Source organism: Labeo rohita, chromosome 13 (assembly GCF_022985175.1).
Source record: "Labeo rohita strain BAU-BD-2019 chromosome 13, IGBB_LRoh.1.0, whole genome shotgun sequence".
NCBI lineage: Eukaryota > Metazoa > Chordata > Actinopteri > Cypriniformes > Cyprinidae > Labeo > Labeo rohita.
The window spans coordinates 26,003,873-26,029,064 of NC_066881.1; the positions used below are offsets into that span (position 1 = coordinate 26,003,873).

General features: G+C 35.3%; 1 protein-coding gene across 4 annotated transcripts; it reads left to right on the plus strand.

Annotated features, from left to right (window-relative positions):
• The first annotated feature begins 4,278 nt into the window (after positions 1–4,278).
• esr2b (estrogen receptor 2b) lies at positions 4,279–24,824 on the plus strand. 4 transcript variants are annotated; one of them, XM_051126534.1, is made up of 11 exons: positions 4,285–4,545; positions 9,404–9,468; positions 13,969–14,469; positions 15,605–15,795; positions 18,533–18,649; positions 18,841–19,191; positions 20,028–20,166; positions 22,661–22,794; positions 23,123–23,306; positions 23,431–23,661; positions 24,073–24,824. In XM_051126534.1, exons 3-11 carry the CDS (start codon positions 14,045–14,047, stop codon positions 24,137–24,139), a joined length of 1,839 nt encoding a protein of 612 aa, XP_050982491.1. In that variant the 5' UTR covers positions 4,285–4,545; positions 9,404–9,468; positions 13,969–14,044; the 3' UTR covers positions 24,140–24,824. The 4 variants fall into 4 exon arrangements, with proteins under 4 accessions (XP_050982493.1, XP_050982491.1, XP_050982490.1 ...); XM_051126533.1 differs by lacking the exon at positions 9,404–9,468; XM_051126535.1 differs by lacking the exons at positions 4,285–4,545; positions 9,404–9,468 and adding an exon at positions 13,530–13,762.
• The last annotated feature ends 368 nt before the right edge of the window (positions 24,825–25,192 follow it).

Consider the following 25,192-nt stretch of genomic DNA (forward strand, 5'->3'; position numbering starts at 1 on the left):
TCCCTGTTACCCACATCAAAACCTGTTACTCTAAAAAGTAACAGGTTTGACGATTTCAAACAAATTTGCTAATTGCTAGCTAATAGTCAAGTTCACAAATGTGCATATTGTACACAAGGATTTTACTTTTAGATATTGATTATATTAAAAGTAAGAAATAATTGTTTAAATTTACATTTTAAAAATGGTAACAGGATTGACATTGCATGATGGCCCACCCTAAGTTAAGCCTCATAAATAAACTCTCCCCTCCCTTCTGGACATTTTCCTTGCACGATGCTCAGGTAAAACCACCAGTATCGTGAAGGACTCCACCCACCCCTCCCATCATCTCTTCCAGCTCCTGCCATCAGGAAGACGCTACAGGAGCATCAGAGCCCGCTCTGCAAGACTGCTCAACAGCTTTTTCCCCCAGGCTGTGAGAGCCCTCAATTCCATCCACCTCACCCCCCTCTGAAATCCTTATCCACAATGTAAACTGTTGAAAAACTCAAAACACAGTTTTTGCAATTCTGAGTGTGCTACACACAGGTGAGTGGGCTGGACAAACCACCTGTAGTAGTGCATTCTTTCATCTCTATATGCACCAGACACTTTCTTATTAACACTTCTTAACATGTTACAAGGACATAATAAAGACTTAACAAATGTTTACTTGTCAACGCACCACAAATCATTTTGCACTATTTGCTTCTTAACCTTTACTGCACATTATCATGCACAGTTATTATGTAAACTACTTGTATAGTCTGTCTTAGGTTATGTGTATGTATAGTCAATTATTTATAGTATATGTATAGTTACAAGTATAGGTTTAAAAATTGTTTCTACGTCTAGTGTATTTATGTTCATATTTATGTTTATTTATGTAGCATCGTGGTCCTGCGAGACACGACATTTCGTTCCACTGTATGTCCACACATGTAGCGGAATGACAATAAAGCTTGACTTGACTTGACTTGACTTGACTAATCAAAAATAGAACATTATAGAGGAGTGAGAGAAACATGTTTGTTTTTTAAGTGTAGGAATCCTGTTTGAGAGATGTAACCTGCTAGAAGTGATGTCACTTGAATGTACATTATTTTACAGGGTTTTTTTTTAAGAGGGTAACAGGGCTGACATGAAATCAGGGGACACCAATAAAATGATTTATGTTTTATGGAAAAAATGCATACTTATGACAAAAACATTGCTTAAAAATGAGACTATATTTAGAACAATATGCAAATGTGATTTTGATATCATTTTGACTTCATTTTGCAAATTAAATGTCCTGCTGAAAAAGAAAAAACATAGTGAGGGACAGGCCAAAGACCCTACCCTTACCAGCATAAATGCTATTTAAATTATTTAAAATAATATTTAATTGACTTTTTCTTGTTGTAATATTGATGGAAGCACATATAGTATTGTTGTGTTTTTATATTGCACGTTTATTTGTTGTTATATTAAATCTATGTTTGATTATTTCTTAGGGACGTAAAATGCACAGATTTTGTGGAATGACCCATGTAAATATGATGTTTATTTCACTACCAGATGGGGTCAAACACAGAATATGCCATAACTTTATTCAATAACATTCGAGGAGAACGACTTCCCAGTTAGCACACGTATGTCTGCAAGGTGTCTGTTGTGTACAAATGTCTAACAGACATCTTTAAGATGTCAGTATTACGTACATTCTAAAACATAAACATCTTAAAGACATCTAATATACTTCTATTTGACATCTGATAGGAAATGTCCAATAGATGTATTGCAGATGATCAAACACTCTAAAAAAATATGTCTTGCAGATGTAAATGCAAACAACAAAAAGACGACTCTGTGATGTACGTGTACTATCAGGGTAACAAGTGTAAAACCAACTGTAGAGTGTTTATGTATGTGTCAACTAGCCTATAACGACTGTAATATTCAGTGTTGGGGGTAACGCATTACAAGTAACGCAAGTTACGTGATATTACTTTTTTCAAGTAACTAGTAAAGTAATGCATTACTTTTGAATTTCTAAGAAAATATCTTAACGCCAGTTACTTTTTTCCCCATTTATTGATTGACAAGTCTCCTGTTGGGAAATTAGGAGTAAACATGATGTTACTGTATTCTAGACTAAATGTGAATATGCATTAATTCATCTCACTCACAAAAAACAGATTCAGTATTCCTCAAAATGAATAAACAACCCTGCAATAATTAAATATGTTAAATAAAACAAATATCCTGGTAACACTTTACAATACGTGTGCTCAAATATGCATTAATTCATGCTCAATTAATGCACAGATAATCACGAGTTAATGTATTATTCATGAAGAACTAAACCATTTATTAATTATTACTACATCAGCAACTAATGAACATTCTATATAATTCATAGATTAAGTAATCAATAAATTTTTATTAGTTAAATGTGTCATAATGTATTAATTCCCTAATAACTTATTTTATTAGCTAATGATGTCAATTCATATGTTAATTACCACAGTGGTCAAAGCTATATACTTCAACTTCCAGTTGTCTGCTTTAAATACTCATTAGCTAATGATTTGCAAACGTATCATTATGTTGTGACTTTACTTGTTGAGGCTTGTTTATTAATGTTCTGGAATTTTCTGAGGAGTGTCTCCCTTTTATAAAGACAGTCTGATCTGGATATATTAGAGTTGACATCACCAATTCTAATCTACCAGCCAGTGCTTTACTGATGATTTTTAAGAAAGTAAAGTAAAGAAAATGTCAATCAAAAGTTCATCACAATGCCTTCTTAAAGTCTGAAGTCCGCCAAAGTAAGTCAAAACAAGTTTGAGGCAGTCTCAAGTATATATTCTGTTTACAAGTGCATCACTGTATGTATTGGCTTTAGTTTATATGCGTAACGTTTTCAAATAATTTTTCATTTTAATGTTAATTTTCAAGTGAAAGCGCGCACACAACATGAACGCTGAGAAGTCGCGTTCGCGTGAGGAGGTAACCATAACAAAAGTTTGCTGCACATTTTTTTTTTTCCAGAAGACTCAACAGACTGTACCATCAATAGAATACTGTCATAAATTATTTATTATGCTTTGTTTAAAAGTTGTTAAAGGGGTCATCGGATGCTAAGTTCACTTTTACATGTTGTTTGAACATTATTTTGTGTTGGCAGTGTATGTACAAATCTACCCTATAATGATAAAAATCCATGCAGTGGTTTTTAATTAATCTGTAAAAATAATATTCCCTTTTTCAAATCGAGCCATTCTCAGATGCCTGTCGTTGTGGCGTCACACCGACAGAGGCCACTCCCACAATAGTTGATTGACATGAGTGTTTTACCACAGCTGTAACAGTCCGCCCTCTTTGTTTTGATGCCAGAGCAGGGATGTAAATTAGACAAGAATATCTCCGATTAAGCGATTGAGGTGTTGTGTTGTTGAATGTAATAATGAACATAGTGGTTGTCATTTACTCCCGACATCTGAGCCGCTGAAGATGCAGTGGATTACGTTTGTTTGTGAAGGGAATGCACCCCCTGATCTACATATATTCGTCTATGTTCGCACGAATCGTTCGCGATCCAACTTCACTTACAGCAGAAGTGAGTATAATGTTTTTTTTTTATGAATCTTTGCGATCGCCTTTCCTAATAATGTGCTAGTTAGCAAGTTTAGCGGCTAAATGCGGCTAAATAAGTAAACATGCTCGTCACTCCACAGAGAGAAGAGAGGGGCGGGGCGAGCAGAGCTCATTTGCATTTAAAGCAGCCTCCACAAGAATGAGATGATTTTTGAAGAGCTGATTTTGGCAAGGTAAAAAGGGTGTTGTTTTACACTACCACTGAGAATTATTACCCAAAGTATATTATAGACTTTTCATTAAGACCCTAAAAAATCATATCAACTTGTGGAAAATGCATCCGATGACCCCTTTAAGATAGCTGACCTTTCCACCAGAATTCATTGGTGTGATTTTTACCAGATTGCTTGTAATCTATTAGCTGGTTTGTGTAATATGTAAGGTTTTTTTGGGGGAATATTGACTTTATAATGCAGTTTTGTTAATAAGTTTTAAAAATTCAGCGCAGTCTGTCTGAGGCTTGTCTCCCGCCGCAACTGAGTGGTTTTTGGCGCGCCTGGAACAGTTCGCCAATAAAGGTAAGTTACATTGAACTTTGATCATGAATATGGTAAATTGTGGTTTGATATGGTAATTTCCTCTAGTCCTGTTGTTTATCATAACTTGCAAACTGCCTCCTGCAGCAAATCAAGGGGCGGCTCCGGGAGGGCGCGGCTGCCAGTGACGCGCCTTTCTAATCTTTATATCCAAAGACCAATTTTTGCCAAAGTACAACCAGCCAAAGTGCGCTTTTAGGACGCTACCAGGTGTTTGCATGTCTCTCTCTCTCTTTCTCTCCTTATTTCCTGCGTCTGTTGCTTACTTCAGAGCTGTTCTTTCTCTTTGTGCGCGCAGTAAATCAGATCGATACGTCTGCGCAGCGCGTTCACAGCTGGTCAAACAGATCCCAGCTCTCCAGCTCACATCACCTGCTACTTGTCGGTAAGTGCCATTTGTAACTTAAGTGAAATCGTACTAAAACGGTAACCATAGTTTCCTTTCATTAAAATCTGCTAACTTGGTGCTAGTTGCCACTGTCTTCAAAACAGAAGCTAAGCAGAATGAAAGATTTTCAAAGCTGCTTACACTGTTTTAAGAATTAATGTATTATGATTTTACGCAAGAGACAGTAACTATAGTAACTCAGGTATTTTGCCGGAAGCTATGGTTACCATTGCAAATTTTGTAAAGGAAATCAGACCGCAAATTGTTAATTTTTACGTAAGACAAAAGTTTTACTAAACCTGATGTTGTTAAACTTTAAACCCTTTTGAAATGACTAACGAAATGTTGCGTCGGTGGGCTGCTCACTAGGTTTAAAAAAAGCTTTATGAAACGTGCTGCAGTGGATGAATGAGGTGATATGAGTTATATTTCCTCATTCTGCAATGGAACTTTGCCCGGGGACCCCAAAAGAGCCACAAAAGGGTGTTAGAAAATGTCACATACAAAAAGTATAAGCATGTTTTATAATTATTTTTAGTTGGAAAAGAAAAAATCTGCTTTTAATAATATAGTTTTTATTCTACTTACTATATAATAAAAAATAAAATATTTCTTTTATGGGGTATGTTTTAGGAAGGGAGTTCCTTTCAAGTTGCATCAAAACATTCCTTATCTACTGTAGTTTAAGCCACATTTTATGTAATAACTTTTACAATAGCACTTAAATACTAAAGGCAGTGCTATTGCTGTTGTATTTAATTTATACAGTGCATTTCAGGTGATTATTTGCAGACAGTGTTTATTGGCTCTGCACAAACACAGTCTGTTACTCAATGTTGATCATGATAAGATTATAATGACATTAGTGATAAGAGAAATGAGGAGTTTTGGCAGAGAGGCATGGGTTCAGTAATAGAGACCACCACCTGAATGGTGTAATTTATCAATCACATTAAAAACAAACAAACAAAACAACCGTTTCAGATAACATATTTGTTAAGTATGGTGTTAACATGACCATCTGTTAGGGTTTTGTATTCATGCTTTGAGTTTTGTATCAGAGGCCAAGGGCAGAACTTCCAAAATATCTGTTTTGTAGATACTTCATCCGAAAACCACAACCGACTAAAATAAGCAACTACTACAACATTTAGTATTACAGAGCTTATAAAGTCATGTTTTGTCATATTTGCATGTGTGAATGTCTTTTCAAAAGTAATATTTTAATTCATTTAATTTTTTTTAAGTATGTAAGATTTGTAACATCTATGAAACTGTGCCTTAAAACTCCAATAAACTTGGATAACTTGAATTGAAGCTTATGTAGATACCACATATAGCACATTCTTTGGTAACTTGACAAAGCATTTTTTTTTTTTTTTACAGTGAGGACCACCTGTACATTCTCTTTAATTCTTCTCTCTGTCCTTTAGCTTCATATTTTCATCATAGCTTCATCAGTTATTTTTTTAAAATTCCTTTTAAAAAAGTGACATAGAGAACATATTATAAATTGCTGGGACGCATTATCTCTTATGTCTGTGCACCTCAAATTAAACCCACAACCTTTACAAAAGAATATAAATGGATTTGTGCTGTGTTTTGTTGAAAGGAGACACCCTAGAGAATGTGAAGGAGGAGAAGAAACACTGTTGATCAGTTTAGACAGAGGTCCTTGTCCTCTTGAGCAATGGATGAGGATTCATACTGAACATAATGACCTGTTATCATTCAAAATCAGTGGCATTTGTGCTGATGGGTACACACTGCACCCTTTTAAAATTAATATTCAATGTATTGCCACACTAGATTATTACTAATGCAACATATGCAAGAATAAATTATTCTAGGTTTACTTATAATTCCCGCTAAATCACTTACTACTGTTTTTATAAAAGGCACTACCTGATGCATAATGACATTTTAGCATTTAAAAGCAGATATTGAGGTTTTTAGGTTAGCAGCAGGAGGTTTTAACCATGGTCATAATAAAAACACACACATGCGAGTGGACTGTTCTGTTGACAGTTTTGTGTAACAAGTGATAGAAGTGAGGATTGGATCAAACTTATAGACTGTAATCAGTCTGTGTGATTTAGTAATCTTAGAAGTCATGTTTTCTAACTCTCTCTATTATTTGTGCCAGAGAACTCTCAGTCTGAGATGTTAGAAGGCCAGTTCTTCTTATCTTCTCTCACTCCCTGAAAAAGAAGCAAGTCTCAATTAGGAGAGTATGAATGGTGTCAGCGATTGGAGTGGTTTCAAGCGTTAAGAATGTGCGTGTATACACAAATGTGTGACCGTAATTATTTGTGTGTAGGTTCGTTACAAGTACCGATACATGGCTCAGTTACTGGAGTGATTGTGGGCCTTCATGTGCCCAAAGTGAAATAAATGGAAACTTAATTCTTGTGAAGTTCAAAGAAATCTCAAGTTGGCAGGAGAACCTTATTAGGATGGAGAAAAGTTCTCCCAGGGACTGTGTGTGTGTTATGTGTAGGGGTTTCTTCATCCTGTCCTTGGCCTTTTGTTCAGTGGTATGTGTGTCTGGATTGTAGCCAGTCGGAGCTTTACAAGAGTGGCAGTAGGAAAGTGCTTACGTTTTTTGCTCTTTCCATGAAATTTTTGATTCAGAAGTTGCTTTAGTAACCATGACCATACTTAAATAATATATAAAATTGTTATTGTAATTATTATAAAAACAAACTTTTGGTTTGGTTGCATGTGTGATTTTTATTTAGTGAAATATAAGGAGCGGTCTGTTTATTAAATGGATTTTTTGTGCTCTTGTGCTTAGACCATCTGTTGCACGTGTGTGTGTGTGTGTGTGTGTGTATCATATTCCAATGTGTTTGTGAGGAGTCTGTGTAAGACAACAACCAACAATATAGCCATAAAACAAAACAAATATTTCGAATTATGAAGCCAAATAGTCTCTAACCCACCTTTTTAACAAAAAAAGTTGCACTTTTCACTATAGACAGTGGCAGATAAAGGTAAAGAGTGAGGCAGTGGCTTTTCTGCCTCCTTTAAACTCATTTTATTCTCTGTGAGGCCCTAAAGTCTTGAATGAATTTAATGGAAAATTGTATTAAAGCACAGGCAGCAGTTCAGAGTTGTGGCCTGAATGATAATGCACCTGTTTCAGACAGGTAGAGTGGTAGCACTCGTGTTAAATGGTAAAGTTTTAGGGTTCAGGTTGTTTTAAAATGGTGATTTCCAGGCCTGGAAGCGTTATAGACATTTCCAAAAGTCATGGAACAGCAATAAGCAGTTTTATAGTGAATATCTAGTTGCTTAAAGGTGCACTAAGTGATTTTTGCAAAAACGATGCTGATATTTGAAAGCACCAAAACAAACACGCCCATACCCCAACAGGACCTCGCCCCTATTTTGATATCTCCGCCCTAGCCCCACACGTACATACACAAGCCTGTCACAATGATGATTGTGGAAACAAGCAAAGATGACACACAAGCATATTTAAACAAAAGCCAAAACAGTTGTGTGAAACAATGCAAAATCAACCTTACTCACCTATCCAAAAGAAACAACGCAACCTCGTAACCTCATATTTACCACTTGCCTGATCGTAACCCTTCTTTTTAATGTTTTGTTCCTCCGATATTTTCTTCTTTTTATTTTATCTTCCAATTCTCTCTATCTATATCTGCTAATATCCATCCTATGCACTCAAATTGAGTGCTCTCTTCTCTCTATCATTACAAGACACACCCCTTACTGCTGATTGGCTACAAGTCTGTTTTGGGACTCGGTCCGACACTGCAGTCAAAAGCGTTTTTCAGAAATTCCTTAGTGCACCTTGAACTGTAACATGTTTCATCAGCCCAGTTTGTTTATTATGACTGAATTCCCTATTAATTTTTTTTTTAACACTTCAGTAGCATGAACATCTGGAAAAGTCATAGAAAATCATTGCTTAGAAAGTGTGGGAACCCAGTGTTATGTACCGCAAACACTCACCCACTGTTTTCTCTATCCCTTTCTGTTTGCTGTACATGTGCATTATTAAAAATGATGAAGAAAAGCATAAAAAGCGTAATATAATATACACTAATGTTCAAAAGTCTAGGGTCAGTGAGATTTTCTTTTTAAATTATTCTTTTATTCAGTAAGGATGCATTAAAGTAGTCAAAAGTGAAGGCAGTTATAATGTTAAAAGTGATTTCTATTTCAAATAGATATTGTGAGCTTTATATTTATCAAAGAATGCTTAAATAAATGTATCAGTTTCCACAAACATTAAGCAGCCTGGCTGTTTTCAACGGATGTTTTCTGAAGGATCATGTGACACTGAAGACTGAAGCATAGGCTGCTAAAAATTCAGCTTAGCCATCACTGGAAAAACTAAATTATTATTGTTATTAAAATAGAACATTTTGATTATTAAATAGAACATTAATTAAAATAGAAAAAAACATAACTCTTTTAAAATGAGAAAATTTCACAAGCATAAAAGATTTCTTAATACTTACGAAATTTGTTAATGCTTATGAAATGTATTTAATTATTATGATATTTTATTTGTTGCCAACACTCAAATTATATAAACACAATCTGAATATCCTAAACCCAATGAGTGGACTTTGCCTCCTCGTTTCAGTAGTCAGTCACATGCTACTGGTGTGTTTATGAGTGCCGTTTTATGCATGACTTCTGTTTACACGGTGTGCTTTAACATGTCTGTGTTTACAAAGACGATTCAGCATAATGTTTCCGGGTATATTCTTTATGGATGTGTGTTCTCCTCTCAGACAGAACGCAATGTTTTAGGAGTTGTCTCAGTAATAATGCTGCCACAGCGACGTCTCACCTTTACTCTTTGTGTTTACAGAGGCAGTGGGCCAGATCTCTGACCCAAGACCCACAGATGCCCTTTAGCCTAGAGAACAGGGAACCGTGGGTATTAAAGTTTGTAGTTTTGAGTGTTTGTTTGTAGATAAAAAAAAAAAAAAAAAAAAAACAAAAAAATTACATAATCTCTCACACATAATTAATAGTATTGCTTATAAAATTCTAAACTGAGTGATTCTAGGCATTCTTTTAGGCACGTTATTTGGTGATTAACTGAAAAAATTATTATAAAATATAATATACATAATCTTAAAATAAATTGCATTAAAACTGTACATTGTGAAATGTATTTGTTCATTTTTGTCGTTTATAACATGTTAATCTTGTTTTGAAAAAAAAAAAAACTATTTATTTTTTGATAAATGTATCAAAATTAATTAATAAATGTGAGTTTATGCCTAAAACAAGAAAACATATCTGCCAGTAGGGTAAGAAAGGGGGAAACAAGATTATTTTCTGATCCCATTGGGAGATTTTTTTTTTTTTAAGCAAAAACTTCATTATGATAAATATTTCAGAACCAAGACTTAATCTTGTGTCATTTTGTTCCTCAAGTAAATGAAAAGAAAACAAGGCAAACTTACTGAGTAAGAAATACATTTCTTTCAGTCATAGGACACAGTGAAGCACTGTGTGCATTTCAAGAGTGTCCTGTGATTCTGATCTAATATAGAGGCATATTATGGATACAGAAAGACGTACATGAACACACAGCTTTCTTTGGTTTTGGAGTAGAGAAGGTTTAATTTTAACCACTGGGAGTGGGAGGTTTTGGGTGAATTTTTCGTGTGTGCTTGTAGCAGTGTGTACAAGGAGAAGAAGCCATAATTTACCGCATTTTCTTTAACCCTAAAACACTACACAGTGAAATGTGTAATTCAAAAAATTGGTAAAACACCTGTAAATCAATATGGAAAATTACATCTTAGTAACAGTTCATTGGGCTGTGTTTTTACAGACTTTGCTTAGAGCATGATCATCTGTATTTTTCTCATGTTTTCTAATCTTGCTTTCTTGTTTTACCATATTTTCATTTTTTTATTTAAAGAATTAACCTCAAACACATTTTTTGCACATAATGATTTTATTTTTGAAGAATGATGAAGTGTTTTTCTATTATTCAGTGACACTTCATTCATTGGATATACTGACTTGCATTTTAATGATCCTGGATTGTGGTCACATACTAACACCACTCTCTCTCCCACACACACACACACACACACACACACACACACACACACAAAATGCTGCCTTGCTGTTTATTCTGGCTCTCTTGAGAATTCTCATAGTCTATTTGTTCATCTCTGGTTTCAGTGTTACATAAAGCACAGTGGACTCTAGACCTTTGTGACAAACTGTTTAAAAGAACTTTCTCCTTTGCATCTCTTACTAAATAAACAGTTGAATTAAAACCAATACTGACCTGACGTGCCTCTACTGTATGCTAACTGGCCTTCTACAAGTTATAAATTCTTCTAAAAGTTCTACACTCTTATGAAAGTGACCGATTCCTCTTAAAGTTATAGATATCTTTGAAACTGATTTGAAATCTGTACAGCATGGACAGTCATCAGTAGAATATTATAACCTCTGTCACAAGTAAATTATTTGCAGGCTAATTTTCTTACCTTTCAGTATGTCATCTGCAAAACACTCCCCCAAAAAAATGTCTGGTTTGCTGTGACAAATCCCCCAGAAGAGAGCAGTGTAACCCGCCACAGAGGCTATTTACCTCCCTCTACAGTCTCACTTTGCGTCATGTTCTTTGGACAGATTTAGAAGTAATTATAATAAAATATGCATCATGTTCCTGTGTGACGTTTTTCTACTATTCCAATCACTTTTTCAGAGAAAATTTGTGAAAGAAAGTGCATCTGCTAATACAACTAGGAAAAAACAGGCTTACTAGTCTTTTTGAAAAAGCTTGTTTGTCCTTATGAAGTCTGCCAAAAATCACAAATAGGTTTAAAAAACATTAGATGAAATGCAGGCAGCACTTACATGATGCAGGAAATATTAAAGGTTTGTGCAATATGTACATTATTCAGCAGGAATCTGTAAATCTGATAAAAAATGACAATAAAGGCATTACACTATTATAATTTTAAATAAATGCTCTTCTTTTGAAGGTTTAGTTTACTTCCAGAATAAAAATTCCTGACATTCCAGGATTTTCCTCTATACAGTGAACTTCAGTTTATAGAGGAACTCCACTGTATAGAGGAAGGTCCAAATTGCAGTTTCAATGCAGCTTCAAAGGGCTCTACACGATCCGGTCATTTTCTCTTTTTATCCACAAATGCTCCACATCACTCATTACATAGTTACATTAGAAAGGAAAGGTCACGCATGATGTAGGCGGAAGTACCGACCCAGTGTTTACAAAGCGAATGTGCGGAAAAAGTCAAATGCCCTTTACAAAATGTTGGACGATTTTGAAGTTGGAGGAAAAAATTAGAGTTTTTCGCCCTACCCTGCCGTGTTTAACTGAATTACACAGAGAAAGAATTAACAACGTGTGAACTTTCCAACGTGTTTGCGTAATGCGTGAAGATGTATTAAAATGTAGGGCTGCCCTCGACTAAAGATTTTTCTGGTTGACTAGTTGTCATTAATTTTAAGCATAAGTCGACTATTAATCACACATTTATTAATAAATTAAATAAATTAAATAATAATGAGCATTTAATTGCCTACATAGCCAAATAAGTGCTCAAGCGCACACAAAAAAAGCTTGTCCGTCATTGACAGAATTTTTTTATGAGTGAGGAAAAATCTGAGGGCCGCCCGATTACAATGAGGGTGATCTATTGTAATTTGTAACTGTAATTCCCACCCCTCACTGGTGGTGAGTGCGCTTCAGTGTGGCAGCAAAGCACTTGATCCAGAACAAAAATGAAACTGTCACAAATGTGTTGCTATGTGTTTGATTGGATACGTGGGAGTACCCTGAAGCTACAACGATCTATCACACCACATTAAAGAGCGCCAAAATGGTATTTATTGCTTGAATTTCCTAATGAAATGGACAGAATTTAAAATCTGAGACTTTGTTTCATATTAAAAGTAACACGAAGCTTAGCCTATTGCGATTCATTGGATAGGAATTGTAAAAAAAAATCCTATTTTAAAATGTACTTTTTATTCATCAGCTGAAAACAGCATACCAAAAGATTGATTGGGATTTACGAATCGATATTGTTTCATAAACATGTGAATAAATTAAAATCGCTGTCACTGCGGGGTGTAGTGTTGAACCTGAAAAGTTACGCAGTTTCATCTGTTCATCTTTTCTCTTCAAAATAAATGCATAAGCCTATATCGTATCGTCCTGTAGGTTCATAATTAAAAATGAAAATGTGAACAAAAATAAAAGCAATTAAATGTGTTTAAAAATTCAAATTACGGGTAATAATAGATTATGACAGAATTTTTACGACCCTCTCCGTCAAAATGACCGACAATGTAACCTATGATATATATATATATATATATATATATATTTTTTTTTTTACTCGCGTATACACAGAGTTTCGAAGTTTCACTCTCAAGTTAACTGCTCAAGACAGCAGAAAGCGCATGCTGTTTGCTTTAATTATTTTACAAAAGTGCAACGTTTTGTTGTTATTCAATTTACACACAAATAAACAGAGTCTTTACAGATTCGACAGATGTATTACTCTAATCTGTATGACCAAAAATAATGGAGTATTTTAAGAGCGACTGCACTGGTGCCTCCATCTGTTATGCAGTGAACGCACTACTGTTCTTCTTCCACACTCCGCACAGACACTTCAATAGCACACATTTATCTAACATTAGATTGAGCGACCATGCAAAGTTGCTACTACATACATCTTTCAGATGAAAAGCCGTATTTGAGGTTGATGAATGATAGGTGAACGTTTGGATGTCCTGCCCAATTTACTGTCTGTCATGGACTGCATGACTTTGCCACTTCCTGTGGAATGTTTTTTTTTTTTTTTTTTTTTTTTTTTTTTTAGCCATTTTTAATGGTTAGTTGACTAGGGGGCAGTCCTAGAACTAACCATGCGTGACTACTCCAACATAATGCATAAAAGAGCTAGAGCAAGACGAGTACTTGTGGTTAAAAAGTATCGATTTTTTTTTTTTTTTAGAAAGTGATAGATTGTTTTGCTAGATATTCCTCCGGCTGGGGTTGTGTAAAGCCCTTTGAAGCTGCACTGAAACTGCAAATTGGACTTTAAATCCGTTGGCTCCCATTGAAGTCCACTATATGGAGAAAATTCCTTAAAAACCTTAATTTATTTTTGAGTGACGAAAGAAAGATGTGAACATCTTGGATGACATTAGGGTGAGTAAATTATCAGGAAATTTTTACTCTGCAAGTGAACTAACCCTTTAAACTTTCTATTTATGAAAGAGTCCTGAAAAAAAATGACTTAGGAATTTCTTAAAAAAAAAAAACTTTTGAAAGGTACTGTGTACTTAACATGCAGGAGGTGTACGCGTTACTCTGATGTCCCTCAGGATCTGACTTCCTTTTTCTGTGTCCTTCAGCAAGCACGTCCTGTGACACAGTTGGGCCTACAATGCAGTAGTCTATCAAGCCAGGACCTCGCTTGAGTTCTCCAGAATGAGCTCCTCCCCTGGTCCGGCCCCTGCGTCAGCCTCCCCTGCCCTGGACTCTGGCAAGGCCATTCGAGGGGACTCGTCTAACACCTTACCACGTCTGTACACGTCCCCGCTCGGCATGGACAACCAGACCATCTGCATTCCATCTCCGTATGTGGAAGCCTGTCAGGATTATTCACCGCCCCACAGGGGAGAGATCAGCCACGGAGCCTTAACGCTCTACAGCCCCGTGTCCTCCACAGTGCTGGGATACCCTCACCCCCCCGTGTCCGAAAGCCTGGTACCGCTCAGTCCGACGATCTTCTGGCCTTCCCACACCACGCACACAGCGCTGTCTCTGCACTGCCCACCTCCGCTGACCTACAGCAAAACACACGCACACACCACATGGGAGAACACAAAGACACACACGGTTAACCAGAGCAGGTGAGAAGATATCATATGAAATGTATTAATAATTGATATATGAGTTTAACCTCCAAGTAGCAGCTGTCAAATAAATAGTTCAGTTGCCATAGAGACAAAAACAGGCCTGTGACAACATAAAATGTTTTATTTTACTATTCGTTTTATCTTGAGGTGTTTGCTACAGTATTTTAAATCATGCAACTTGTTGAGCAGAGATGTGATGTTACTTCAGACTTTTTATAGAGCAGACAATAAAACAACTTAAAAAGATCTGTTCAGGTTTAGTCTGATAGGATCGCTAACAGCGAAATTATTTAAAACGTACAAGAAAATTCACCTGTAATTTTGCATAGCTAGCTCTGCAAAAGAGGCTATTGTATAAAATATAAAATAAATAAATAAAAAAAAAACTAAAAATGCATTACAGGCTATAATGTAAAATATTTAAACAGTTTATAATTCAAACAAATATTTAAAAAAAAAAATAAAAGTGTACTTAAAATGCATTTTATGATGTTTTTTGATGTTCCTGACACAAAGTTACCTGTCATCTAATATAAAACTGGTGAAATTAGGCTGATATAAACAGGAACTAAGCAACTAAATAACCAAATAAATATTTATATGGAGTATTATCACTAACAGTTTAAAAAGCAAATAAAAATGAAATTGATTATAAAATTGTATTATATTATATATAATTATTATATATATATATATATATATATATGTGTATATATATATGTGTTAAAACTGAAATAAAAATTCATAAAAACTATATATAAACTATAGAAATTATTTAAAAAATTAAACTAATAAAAAGGCTAAAAACTACTTTAAAATTCAAAATATAAATTTCAAAATATTAATAAAAACTATATTAGTATCTCAATGATAATAATATATAGAAAAATTTAAATAGAAAAAAAAAATAAGAGAGAGAGAAATGTTATGTATATATATATATATATATTTTAACATTTTTTCTATTTTAACTTGATATACTAAAATAAAAAAAATAAAACTGCAATAAAATTCATAAAAACTAGAAATAATAAAAAAAAAAAAAAAAAACTAATAAAAAATGCTAAAAACAATTAAAATGGAAAATACATACCTTTTTTTACTTTATCTGTACTTTTATCTTTTATAGTTCCGTCCTTACTCATGCAAAGCTGTTAGGGCAGCAACTGGACTGTGATGATGGCTTGAATCCTTCACCAGACATTGTGGGTAAAGGAGACATGCACTTCTGTGCGGTGTGCCATGACTACGCCTCTGGGTATCACTATGGTGTCTGGTCATGCGAGGGGTGCAAGGCTTTCTTTAAACGCAGCATTCAAGGTAACACTGGTCAAGGCAACCATTTAACATAACAAATACATGCTCTTCCGAAGTTCCATTTTCTGAAATGCAGTGTTAATCAATGGGAGGTTTTGCCTTTTTGTTGAGGTTTGAGTTTTTCTAAGCAGATTTTTTTCATGAATTCTCAAATAATGTACTTGCACTGTGAATGGATTTCTGTGAATATGTCAGTGCACTATGCACTATGTTCTCTCATAAACAAGTTTGTTTTGATCTTTCAGTCAATAGACACTACTCAAAAGGCTGGATATGTGAAAACACATACGTTTTTACAGTAATAAATCTCGGTAAAATCCACACAGTATTTAGTTCTTTAAAGGACACTTTTTCCTATCACAGATTACATTAATTCCATGCAAATAAATGTATTCCCTGGTCAGTTTGTGATGTTCCTACTAATATCTCCAAGCATTCCTTCATAGAAAAAAAATAGATTATAGAGAATTTTAATTTAGATTTTACAAACATCAGATAAAATAACAAATGAATATGATAATTAGGGTTGTCAAAGTCAGTGTGTGTGAATAAACATTTACCCTCAGTATCGCAGACAAGGCTTAAGTCTAGTCCCAGACTAAAATGTAAGTCTGAGCTGTTTCAACTGAAAGAAACTTGATTGATCTTGAAATATGTCAGTGCCCTTGTTTTGTCTCAAGATGCACACCACTAATGTTTATAAAATTACTATAATGTCCTAAGACCTGTCTGTGTTTTTATTATTATTTTTAACTTTTCAAGTTGATGCTAAAACAGTTTTATTTTGTTTAGTGTGATTTCTTATCTTAATTTAAGAGTGTTAAATTATTAGTGTTTTTAAGATTAACTTTGGTCATACTTTATTTTAAAGTTTGCGCTATTAACAAACCAATAACTACAGCTTTTGCCTCAATAAACTCTTAATTTGCTGATTATTAGTAGTTTGTATGGTAGTTGTTAAATTCAGGTATTGGGTAGGATTAGGGATGTAGAATATAGTCATGCAGAATAGGTGCTTTATATGTACTAATAAACAGCCAATAAGTTAATAATAGGCGTGCTAATAAGTAACTAGTTAATAGTGAGAAGTGTTGCCTATACTAAAGTGTTACGTTAACTTTATTTGTGTGTATTTTTGATCAGAAAAGCTATACACTGTAAAAATTGTTTGCTGCCATTAGTAACCACATCTTAAAATTCAACATTCAAAAATAAATGTTATTTCAGTCTAAAAAAGTAAGTGTTTGTGTTTGACTTTAAACAAGTTTTACCATGTTTAGTTTAGTGAAATTAGATATTTAAGTTACCTCAAATGTACCAAAAAATTGCTAGAACTAATTGCAGCAACATTTTTTTACAGTGTATGTGTGTACAGAATGTTATATAATTTAAAATAAATATGATTTAAAATAACCGTTTTCTATTTAAATATACAGTGCCCTCCACTAATATTGGCAGCCTTGGTAAATATGAGCAAAGACGGCTATGAAAATAAATCTGCTTTGTTTATCTTTTTGATCTTACATTCAAAAAATTCACAAAATGCTAACCTTTAATTGAAGTAAAACAAATAAAGTTGGGGGAAACTTACGTCATGAAATAAATGTTTTTCTCCAATGCATGTTGGGCACAATTATTGGAACCCTTAGAAATTATAATGAGTAAAGTATCTCTGAAGTATATTACCATTTGCATTTATTTAGCACACTATAATGACTAGGAGTATGATATTGTCCAGCCATGTAAGAAAAGAGCTAAAGCATTGAAAATCCCAGTTTCCATCATTAGGACAATAATTAAGAATTCCAGTCAACCAAAGATGTTACAGATCGCCTGGAAAAGGATGTGTGTCTATATCGTCCCAATGCATGGTGAAGAGGAGTGTTTAGGTGTCCAAAGAATCTCCAAGGATCACAGCAGGAGAGTTGCAGAGATGAGTCTTGGGCATAAAATTATGCATGGCCGTCCCAGTTGCCCGACCTGAACCCTATAGAAAATGCGTGAGGTGAACTGAAGAGAAGAAGCACCAGCATGGAGCTGGGAAACTGAGGGATCTAAAGAGTTTCTGTATGAAGGAATGGCCTCTGATCTCTTGTCAGGTGTTCTCCAAACTCTTCAGGCATTAAAGGAGAAAACTCAAAGGTGTTATCTTGAATAAAGGACGTTGCAATAATTGGGTGCCAATAATTGTGGTTAACATGAACTAGTAAAAAACATTTATTTCATAATGAGATTTTCCCTCTGCTTTCCATTGTTTTACTTCAATGATAGGTTAGAATTTTGTGCATTTTTGAATGAAAGATTAAAAGGATAAACAATGCAGGTAATTGTGAGTTTTTTCTCAGAATTGTGAGATATAAACTTGCACTTGCAAGTTATTGTCAAAGTTGTGAGATATAAACTCACAGTTCTCACTTTTTTCCTCATAATTGCGAGTTTATATTTTCTCGCAATTTTCTCAGAATTGTGTGATATAAACTCGCAATTGTCCAATTTTGAGGGGAAAAAAGACTCATATGTTCTCAGAATTGTGAGTTTATATCTCACAATTCTGACTTTATTACTAAGTTTGTCTTGCAATTCTGATTGTAGAACTTAAAATTGCGAGTTTATGTCCCCACAATTCTGAGAAAAAAATCTGAATTGCCAGATATAAACGCAAATAAAGTGCATTTAAACTTAACCACTGTTTTGTAGCCCAACGATGTGAGTGTTATTTTTTCCTCTTAATCTACTTCAGGACACAATGACTATATTTGTCCAGCCACCAACCAGTGCACCATCGACAAGAGCCGACGCAAGAGCTGCCAGGCCTGTCGACTCCGCAAGTGCTATGAAGTGGGCATGATGAAGTGTGGTAGGCGGCCTCTTTCTTTTCTGTGTGTAGCCACGTATTTCATATAGAGACAAAGATAAATCATACTTTATACATTTTTTATTGAACATCCTTCTGTAAATGATGTTATAATGAGTATGTTAATGTTTTGGACAGTGTGTGCTGTGCTGAGTGTGCGCTTTTGATGTGGGTGTAATTGTGTGTGTGAACAGGTGTGAGGCGGGAACGCTGCAGTTACCGTGGTGCTCGCCATCGTCGCAACCCTCAGATCAGAGACAGCTCGGGTGGGGCGTTAGAGGTCAGAGGTCATTCCCAGCATCATTTAGAATTTCCCCTCAATCCCACTCATCACCTCTACCCTTCAGGGGACAAAGCTGAGGGGCGTGGCCTGAGCCTCTCCCCTGAGCAGTTGGTCAACTGCATTCTGGAGGCGGAGCCTCCTCAGATTTATCTGAGCGAGCCAATAAAGAAGCCATACACGGAGGCCAGCATGATGATGTCACTAACCAACCTCGCAGACAGGGAGCTGGTCCTCATGATCAGCTGGGCGAAGAAGATACCAGGTGTGTGCTTGTATAAATACCTGAAATATTCCTGATTCGTAAGTTGTCACACATTGTACTTTTTAAACAATGTGTAAGTTCAAGAAATGTGTAACTTTTCTCATATATTAAAACGGTAATGTATGAGTTGTATTATCCTATATTGAGAATGATATTGCTGTATATGTTACCTATAGGATGATTATAATTTTATATAAATTATAGATAATTTTCACATAGATACATTGTATGGGTAGATAAAGATATAAGTCTATAACATATATAAAATCCTCATAAAATATGTATATGTACATGTATATGTAAGTTCATGATATCTATATGAAGATTTTTTTATGGTTACATTGGTTGCAGTCAGCAATATATATTTTATTTATATATGGAACTTTATTAAACCAACATATATACAAAAAAAATTAAATACATTTTCAAGGGAACCCTGGGTATTAAGACTTGTATAGCGTAATATAACGTAAATGATGTCTCTTACTGAAATATGTAGAGGAAAACCCATGAAAATGTACGTTATTTAAAGAAATTCACATCTACGATTTAGGACAAATTGATTTCTTGTAATTTCTAAAATATTAATAGGATTCAGCTACCATCATATTGTTAGAAATAACTATGATTTTCGGTCTCCTGTGGAATAAAAAAATAATTTAGCAGAATGTTGTTCTTAGCAGTGAAAGTAAATGGAGATCAGGGGCTGTGATGCCCCAGAAATGACAAAAAGCATCATAAAAGCACAATTTTGTGTAAGTGCACTTACATCCAGTATTTGAAGGGCAACAGATGTGTTCTGAAAGAGATTTGTGTGCTTGTTACTCCTCTCAAAGGCTTTGTGGAGCTGACTTTGTCAGATCAAGTGCATCTTTTGGAATGCTGCTGGCTGGATATATTGATGTTGGGATTGATGTGGAGGTCCGTGGATCATCCTGGGAAGCTCATCTTCTCGCCTGACCTCAAACTCAACAGGTAAAACTAAAAACTAGAGCTAGATGATATGGCAAAGTAATAAAATCTTCATTCTTTTTTCAGAACATTTGACCGATTTTTTAAAAACGATTTTTAACTAATCAACATGAAAATGTAACTACAACATGATTCAAGTAACTTGTTCTTTATTAACCCTCTGTTTGAAGAAAATTCTATTCCACCATGTGCACCACACATGAAGTTGTCAACATGATGTAAATGTTAATATTTGTGCAGAAAAGATACATGAACTACAACTACATCTTGTACAGACTTGTCTTATACATATATATATTATATGTTTAGAAATGATACAATAAAAAATGCTTTGAAAAAATCTCAAAGGTCAAAGTAATTCAAATTCAAAATGACTGAAGGTAAAACACCATTAGACTGTTATTAACTATAAATGTTCTGTAAAAACAATGAACGGCAGCTTTCAGCCTGTCACCATGATGCAAACATTAAATATCAAACATACAATAGTCGTTATTTATAGGTTTTTTATTCAACTGTGCTGTTTTTCCATTGTTTTTTCTATGTAAACATGGACGCGTTTGACTGTTACACTCACATTTCTTTCAGAAGAAGTTCACTCCTTCTTGCATATTTTGCCTATTCCACTGCCCGCATTACATCTTTGTCAACACCACAGCATTTGTGAGTGGTGCCTAGCGATATGAACGCGTCACATGTGAGCAGTTAATCACATGCGCCGACATGGCAGTTGGATCGTTCTTTTCTCTTTACTGTTATTATTGGCGTATTGTCAAAGTGTCTAATTCTAACATTTGGTAATATTTCTATTTAAAAATTGTGATTCCTCGATTTCTAAAAAATAAAATTGTGGCAAAACATTATATTGGGATTAGAGTTGTCAAAAGGTACAGGGTTCGGTACTTTTGGTGCTGAAATTTTAAAAAAGTCCAAATGGAATCAATCGATAAAATCTGAAAATTGCTCCGCCCAACCTCCCACTGACATTGGAAAACAGCTCCTTCCACACACTGCAGAGGGACTTGTTGACGGAACACCTTTATGTTGGAATTAAGGGAAAACCACTATAAGCAGCTGTTTAAAGATCTGTTCACTAGGGGTTGACTGATTATCGGCACTGATATTAAGCATTTTTATGATTATCGGTATGTCATTTTCAAAACCGATTTGCTGATAAAATAATGTAATAGCATTAAAAGAAAGTTTTTGTCAGAGCCCTTGTTATTCTTAATTTTGACTAATTTTCATTCTTACACCAGACATATAAATCGGTTCAAAATATCGGTTATCGGTATCAGCATTGGCCCTGAAAAACACATACTATTCACAAAACCAAGAAGAGAGTACAATTCTGAGAGGATAATTTAGGAGTACAAACAGTTTTATTTGTTTATTACTGACTGTCCACAATGTGCTCGTATCAGATATGTGTATTCCTGCAGTGATTTTCTGGCTTACCTACTTTGGTTACTGTAGTAATCAAGTAGCATTTAACACAATGCCAAGCTACTTTTTTCCTACAACAGCTGGAAGCAGAATTCTGCCAGTATGTAAAGCGTCAGCATGCTGATAGCAGTTTGACGAAAAAATTGATATACAGCTCCTTTTGTATTGTCTCTCTATGCTATGCCATGGGATCTGATATCAAAACTTGATTCACCATTAACAGAAACTGAATTGGAAGTGTGGTTTGAATTTGTTTTTGCGTTGTCAGTGGAATTCTTTAGATTAGAATTGTTTGAAATCTGAGGGCGTTTTCCATAAGTGGGAGAGATGGGCTCATATCTTGCTTGATGGTAACATTTGAAAAACACTGATGTTTACTGGATTTATTCATTGACCTTCAGATAATCTTCATGTTGTGTGTGTGTCCAGTTTGTGTGTTTTTGAAGTTCATTAATTAAGGAAACTTACAGTTTATGATGTGTTTTTGTTCTGTTTTGTGTATGGTTTGCGTGTGTGTGTATACCTGTTTATTAATTTGTGTGGAATTGAATATGACTCTTCCTTGGTGATTATCTCTATCTCTCTTAACAAACCTTGGTGTGTTCTCATAACACAAGCTTAGTTTGTACTATTCATTTCTCACACAGGGTTGAGTATGTGTGTGTATGAGAAAGTGTGTGAGACAGCATGTACTTCCTTTATCTTCACCTGATACTTTAAGGTCATCTGTGTTCATTCAAAAAAAGCTGTATATGTTAGCTAGTGTTATCTTTAACCGTTTTTTCGATTAATACATTGTTTTTTTATTGCTACTTGGATATTCTTTTTTTTCCATTATATTTTAATAGATCCTTTTAAATGCCAGATTCTTTTTTGGAGGCTCTTAAAATTGTAAAATGGACTTTAATTTCTCCCTGTCTCTTTTACCGACATAGCTGAGAATAGTTTGCGACTGTGCCTGTGTCGTTGTCCTGTGGCTTCAGAGTGACATTTATAGCTCAGGTGATTGTCCTTCTTTGACCTTCTCTTTCTTTCTCTCTACCTCTTTCAGAGGGGAATGGAATTGTGTTGAAGGCATCATGGAGATCTTTGACATGTTGCTGGCCACCACCTCCAGATTCAGAGAACTGAAGCTCCAGAGAGAGGAATACGTCTGCCTCAAAGCCATGATCCTTCTCAACTCCAGTATGACACTACTCTGATTGTGTGTGTGTACGTTATTGTGCGAAATTAAAATGCAGTTTGTATCTTGTTTTTTCTCTCTACATTACTGTAGGGTGTGCTAATTACAACATGCTACCTAACCCCGCCCTCTTGTGTTTTAACCCCATAAAGCCTACTGTATCATCTTTGATACATGAATATCTAAGGCCCCTTAAAGGGACAGTTCACTCAAAAATGAACATGTTGTCATCCTTTATAAGGTCTTACAAGTTGGAACAACATGAGGGCGGGTAATTAATGACAGAATTTTTATATCTGGGTTTCATATTTGTTTTGTGGTTATTACCAGATAACTGTTCAAGCTTGCCACAGACTCCTGAAGATGTGGAAAGCCGTGGGAAGGTTCTGAGGCTGCTGGACTCCATAACTGATGCGCTGGTTTGGACCATCTCCAGAACAGGCTTGTCCTCACAGCAACAGTCAATCCGGCTTGCCCATCTTCTAATGCTGCTCTCACATATTCGACACCTCAGGTACCACAGCAGACTGTGATTGTGATCTCAAGGCGTCCATGTTCTAGACTTTTATAGCATATTATGTTTCAATTTTCCCATCATCTGTCACTGGCTGACTGTTCTCTTCTTCTGTCATCCATAGCAACAAAGGCATTGAGCATCTGTCATCTATGAAGAGAAAAAACGTGGTGCTGTTGTATGATCTTCTGTTAGAGATGCTAGACGCCAACACGTCCCAGAGCAGCCGGATGCTGACGGCACACACAGAAGCCTCTCTCCAGTCGGACACACAACAGAATGCAGGGATCCTCCACACATCCAGACAGCAGCCTGCATTGAAAGAGAGCAACCAGGAGACACGGCACAGTCCACAGTAAGTGGATACATGCACACTTTTATTGAATTGAGCCATTTTTGGTAATACAGAAGTTATGATTATGATATGAAGATTATCGAAAAGGGTTCAGCCACTGAATAAAAAAACAAAAAAGGTAATTGAAGACTGAAGTAATGATGCTGAAAATTCAGCTTTGCCCTCACAGGAATAAATTACATTTTGAAGTATGTTATAATACAAAACAGTTATTTTAAATTGTAATAATATTTCACAATATTAATGTTTTTACTATTTTTTAATGAAATAACTGCAGCTTTTTAAAAGTTTACCTTTAAAAATGTTTAAAAAAGCTCTCACTACCCCAAGCTTGCAAATGAAGTGCTTTCTTGTTCACAGAATTTTTGTTTGTTTTACAAACTACCACATATATTGTGTCTGTCTCTCTAGAGCTGAGGAAACAGTGGATAAGACATTACACTGTAGTCTGCATCGAGTGGACATGGACACAGACTGACAGTAGTATCCCTTTTGTGGGGTAAAAACCTCTCTGCATCCAGCATTGGATTCCAAGCTACTTGTCATATGTAGGGTCGCAGGGGATTCAAACCAGACCTGGGAAAAAGAACTTTAGATGACCAGCAACATCGTGAGCCAAACAGGGCTTTCAAATGGCGCTTAGTCCTGCTTGAATACAATACAGACGTAATGTCAACCCGAAGCGGAATCCTCCTCATCCAAACCAATCATGTGTTCAGTATTCAAGAAGTCACAAATGGAATCTTTTTAATGGCTGGTTCCATTAAATGTGAAGTGTGTAGTTTCTGTGCCAAACAACATTCAAACACTCCCCCGTCTGCCATTTCTCAATAACCAGCTAGCACCATTGGTTGATCACACCATTGGCTGATCCAGTGTTATGTTGTGTCCCTTTGAGCCATTTAAATAGATTTTCCAAAATTACACACTGCACATTTAATTATTTTGTTTGCCATCAAAGATGTCTGAGAACCTCTGACTCAACATGACTGTTTCTCTAAAGACTGGCCAAGCTAAGTGAAACGCACACTTCTAATAGTTTATGCATTTTGTACTCTGTGTATTTGCAAGACATTGGAGTGCTGTTGTTTGCTGTCCTGTGGTGCTTTTCATGGTTTATAAAGTGCTTGTTATCGACAGTAAATGTAACACTTTTAAAAACATCTGTGAGTGTTGATGCCTCTTTTGGACAACACATGAAAAGTTTATCATATGAAAAGCGTTTCATTCTGAAAATGTGACTTTGTTATTTGTGCAGTTAAGATTTCTGGTACTACAGTGTTAGTAACGATACATCCTAACAAAATGCATAACAAAGTGTAAATACTTCATAATCTGCACCTGAAGTGACCTGAGAAGCAGCAAGTGCATTAAAGCTGAAGTGTATAATTTTTGCAAGTAGTATTGCAATGCTGCGTTCCATTTTGATGGGCTCATCCCAATGCCCAATTCCTTTGAAGGGTTTACCTTTCAGAGTGTCGAAGGGATGAAAGGTGTAGGGGACCAATACAAACAAACCAACAAAAAAATG

Coding starts and splice junctions, on each gene's coding strand:
- esr2b (XM_051126534.1), top strand. CDS start 14,045: ATGAGCTCCTCCCCTGGTCCGGCCCCTGCGTCAGCCTCCCCTGCCCTG. Junction 14,470..15,604: donor CACACGGTTAACCAGAGCAG/GTGAGAAGATAT, acceptor TATCTTTTATAG/TTCCGTCCTTACTCATGCAA. Junction 23,662..24,072: donor GAGACACGGCACAGTCCACA/GTAAGTGGATAC, acceptor CTGTCTCTCTAG/AGCTGAGGAAACAGTGGATA.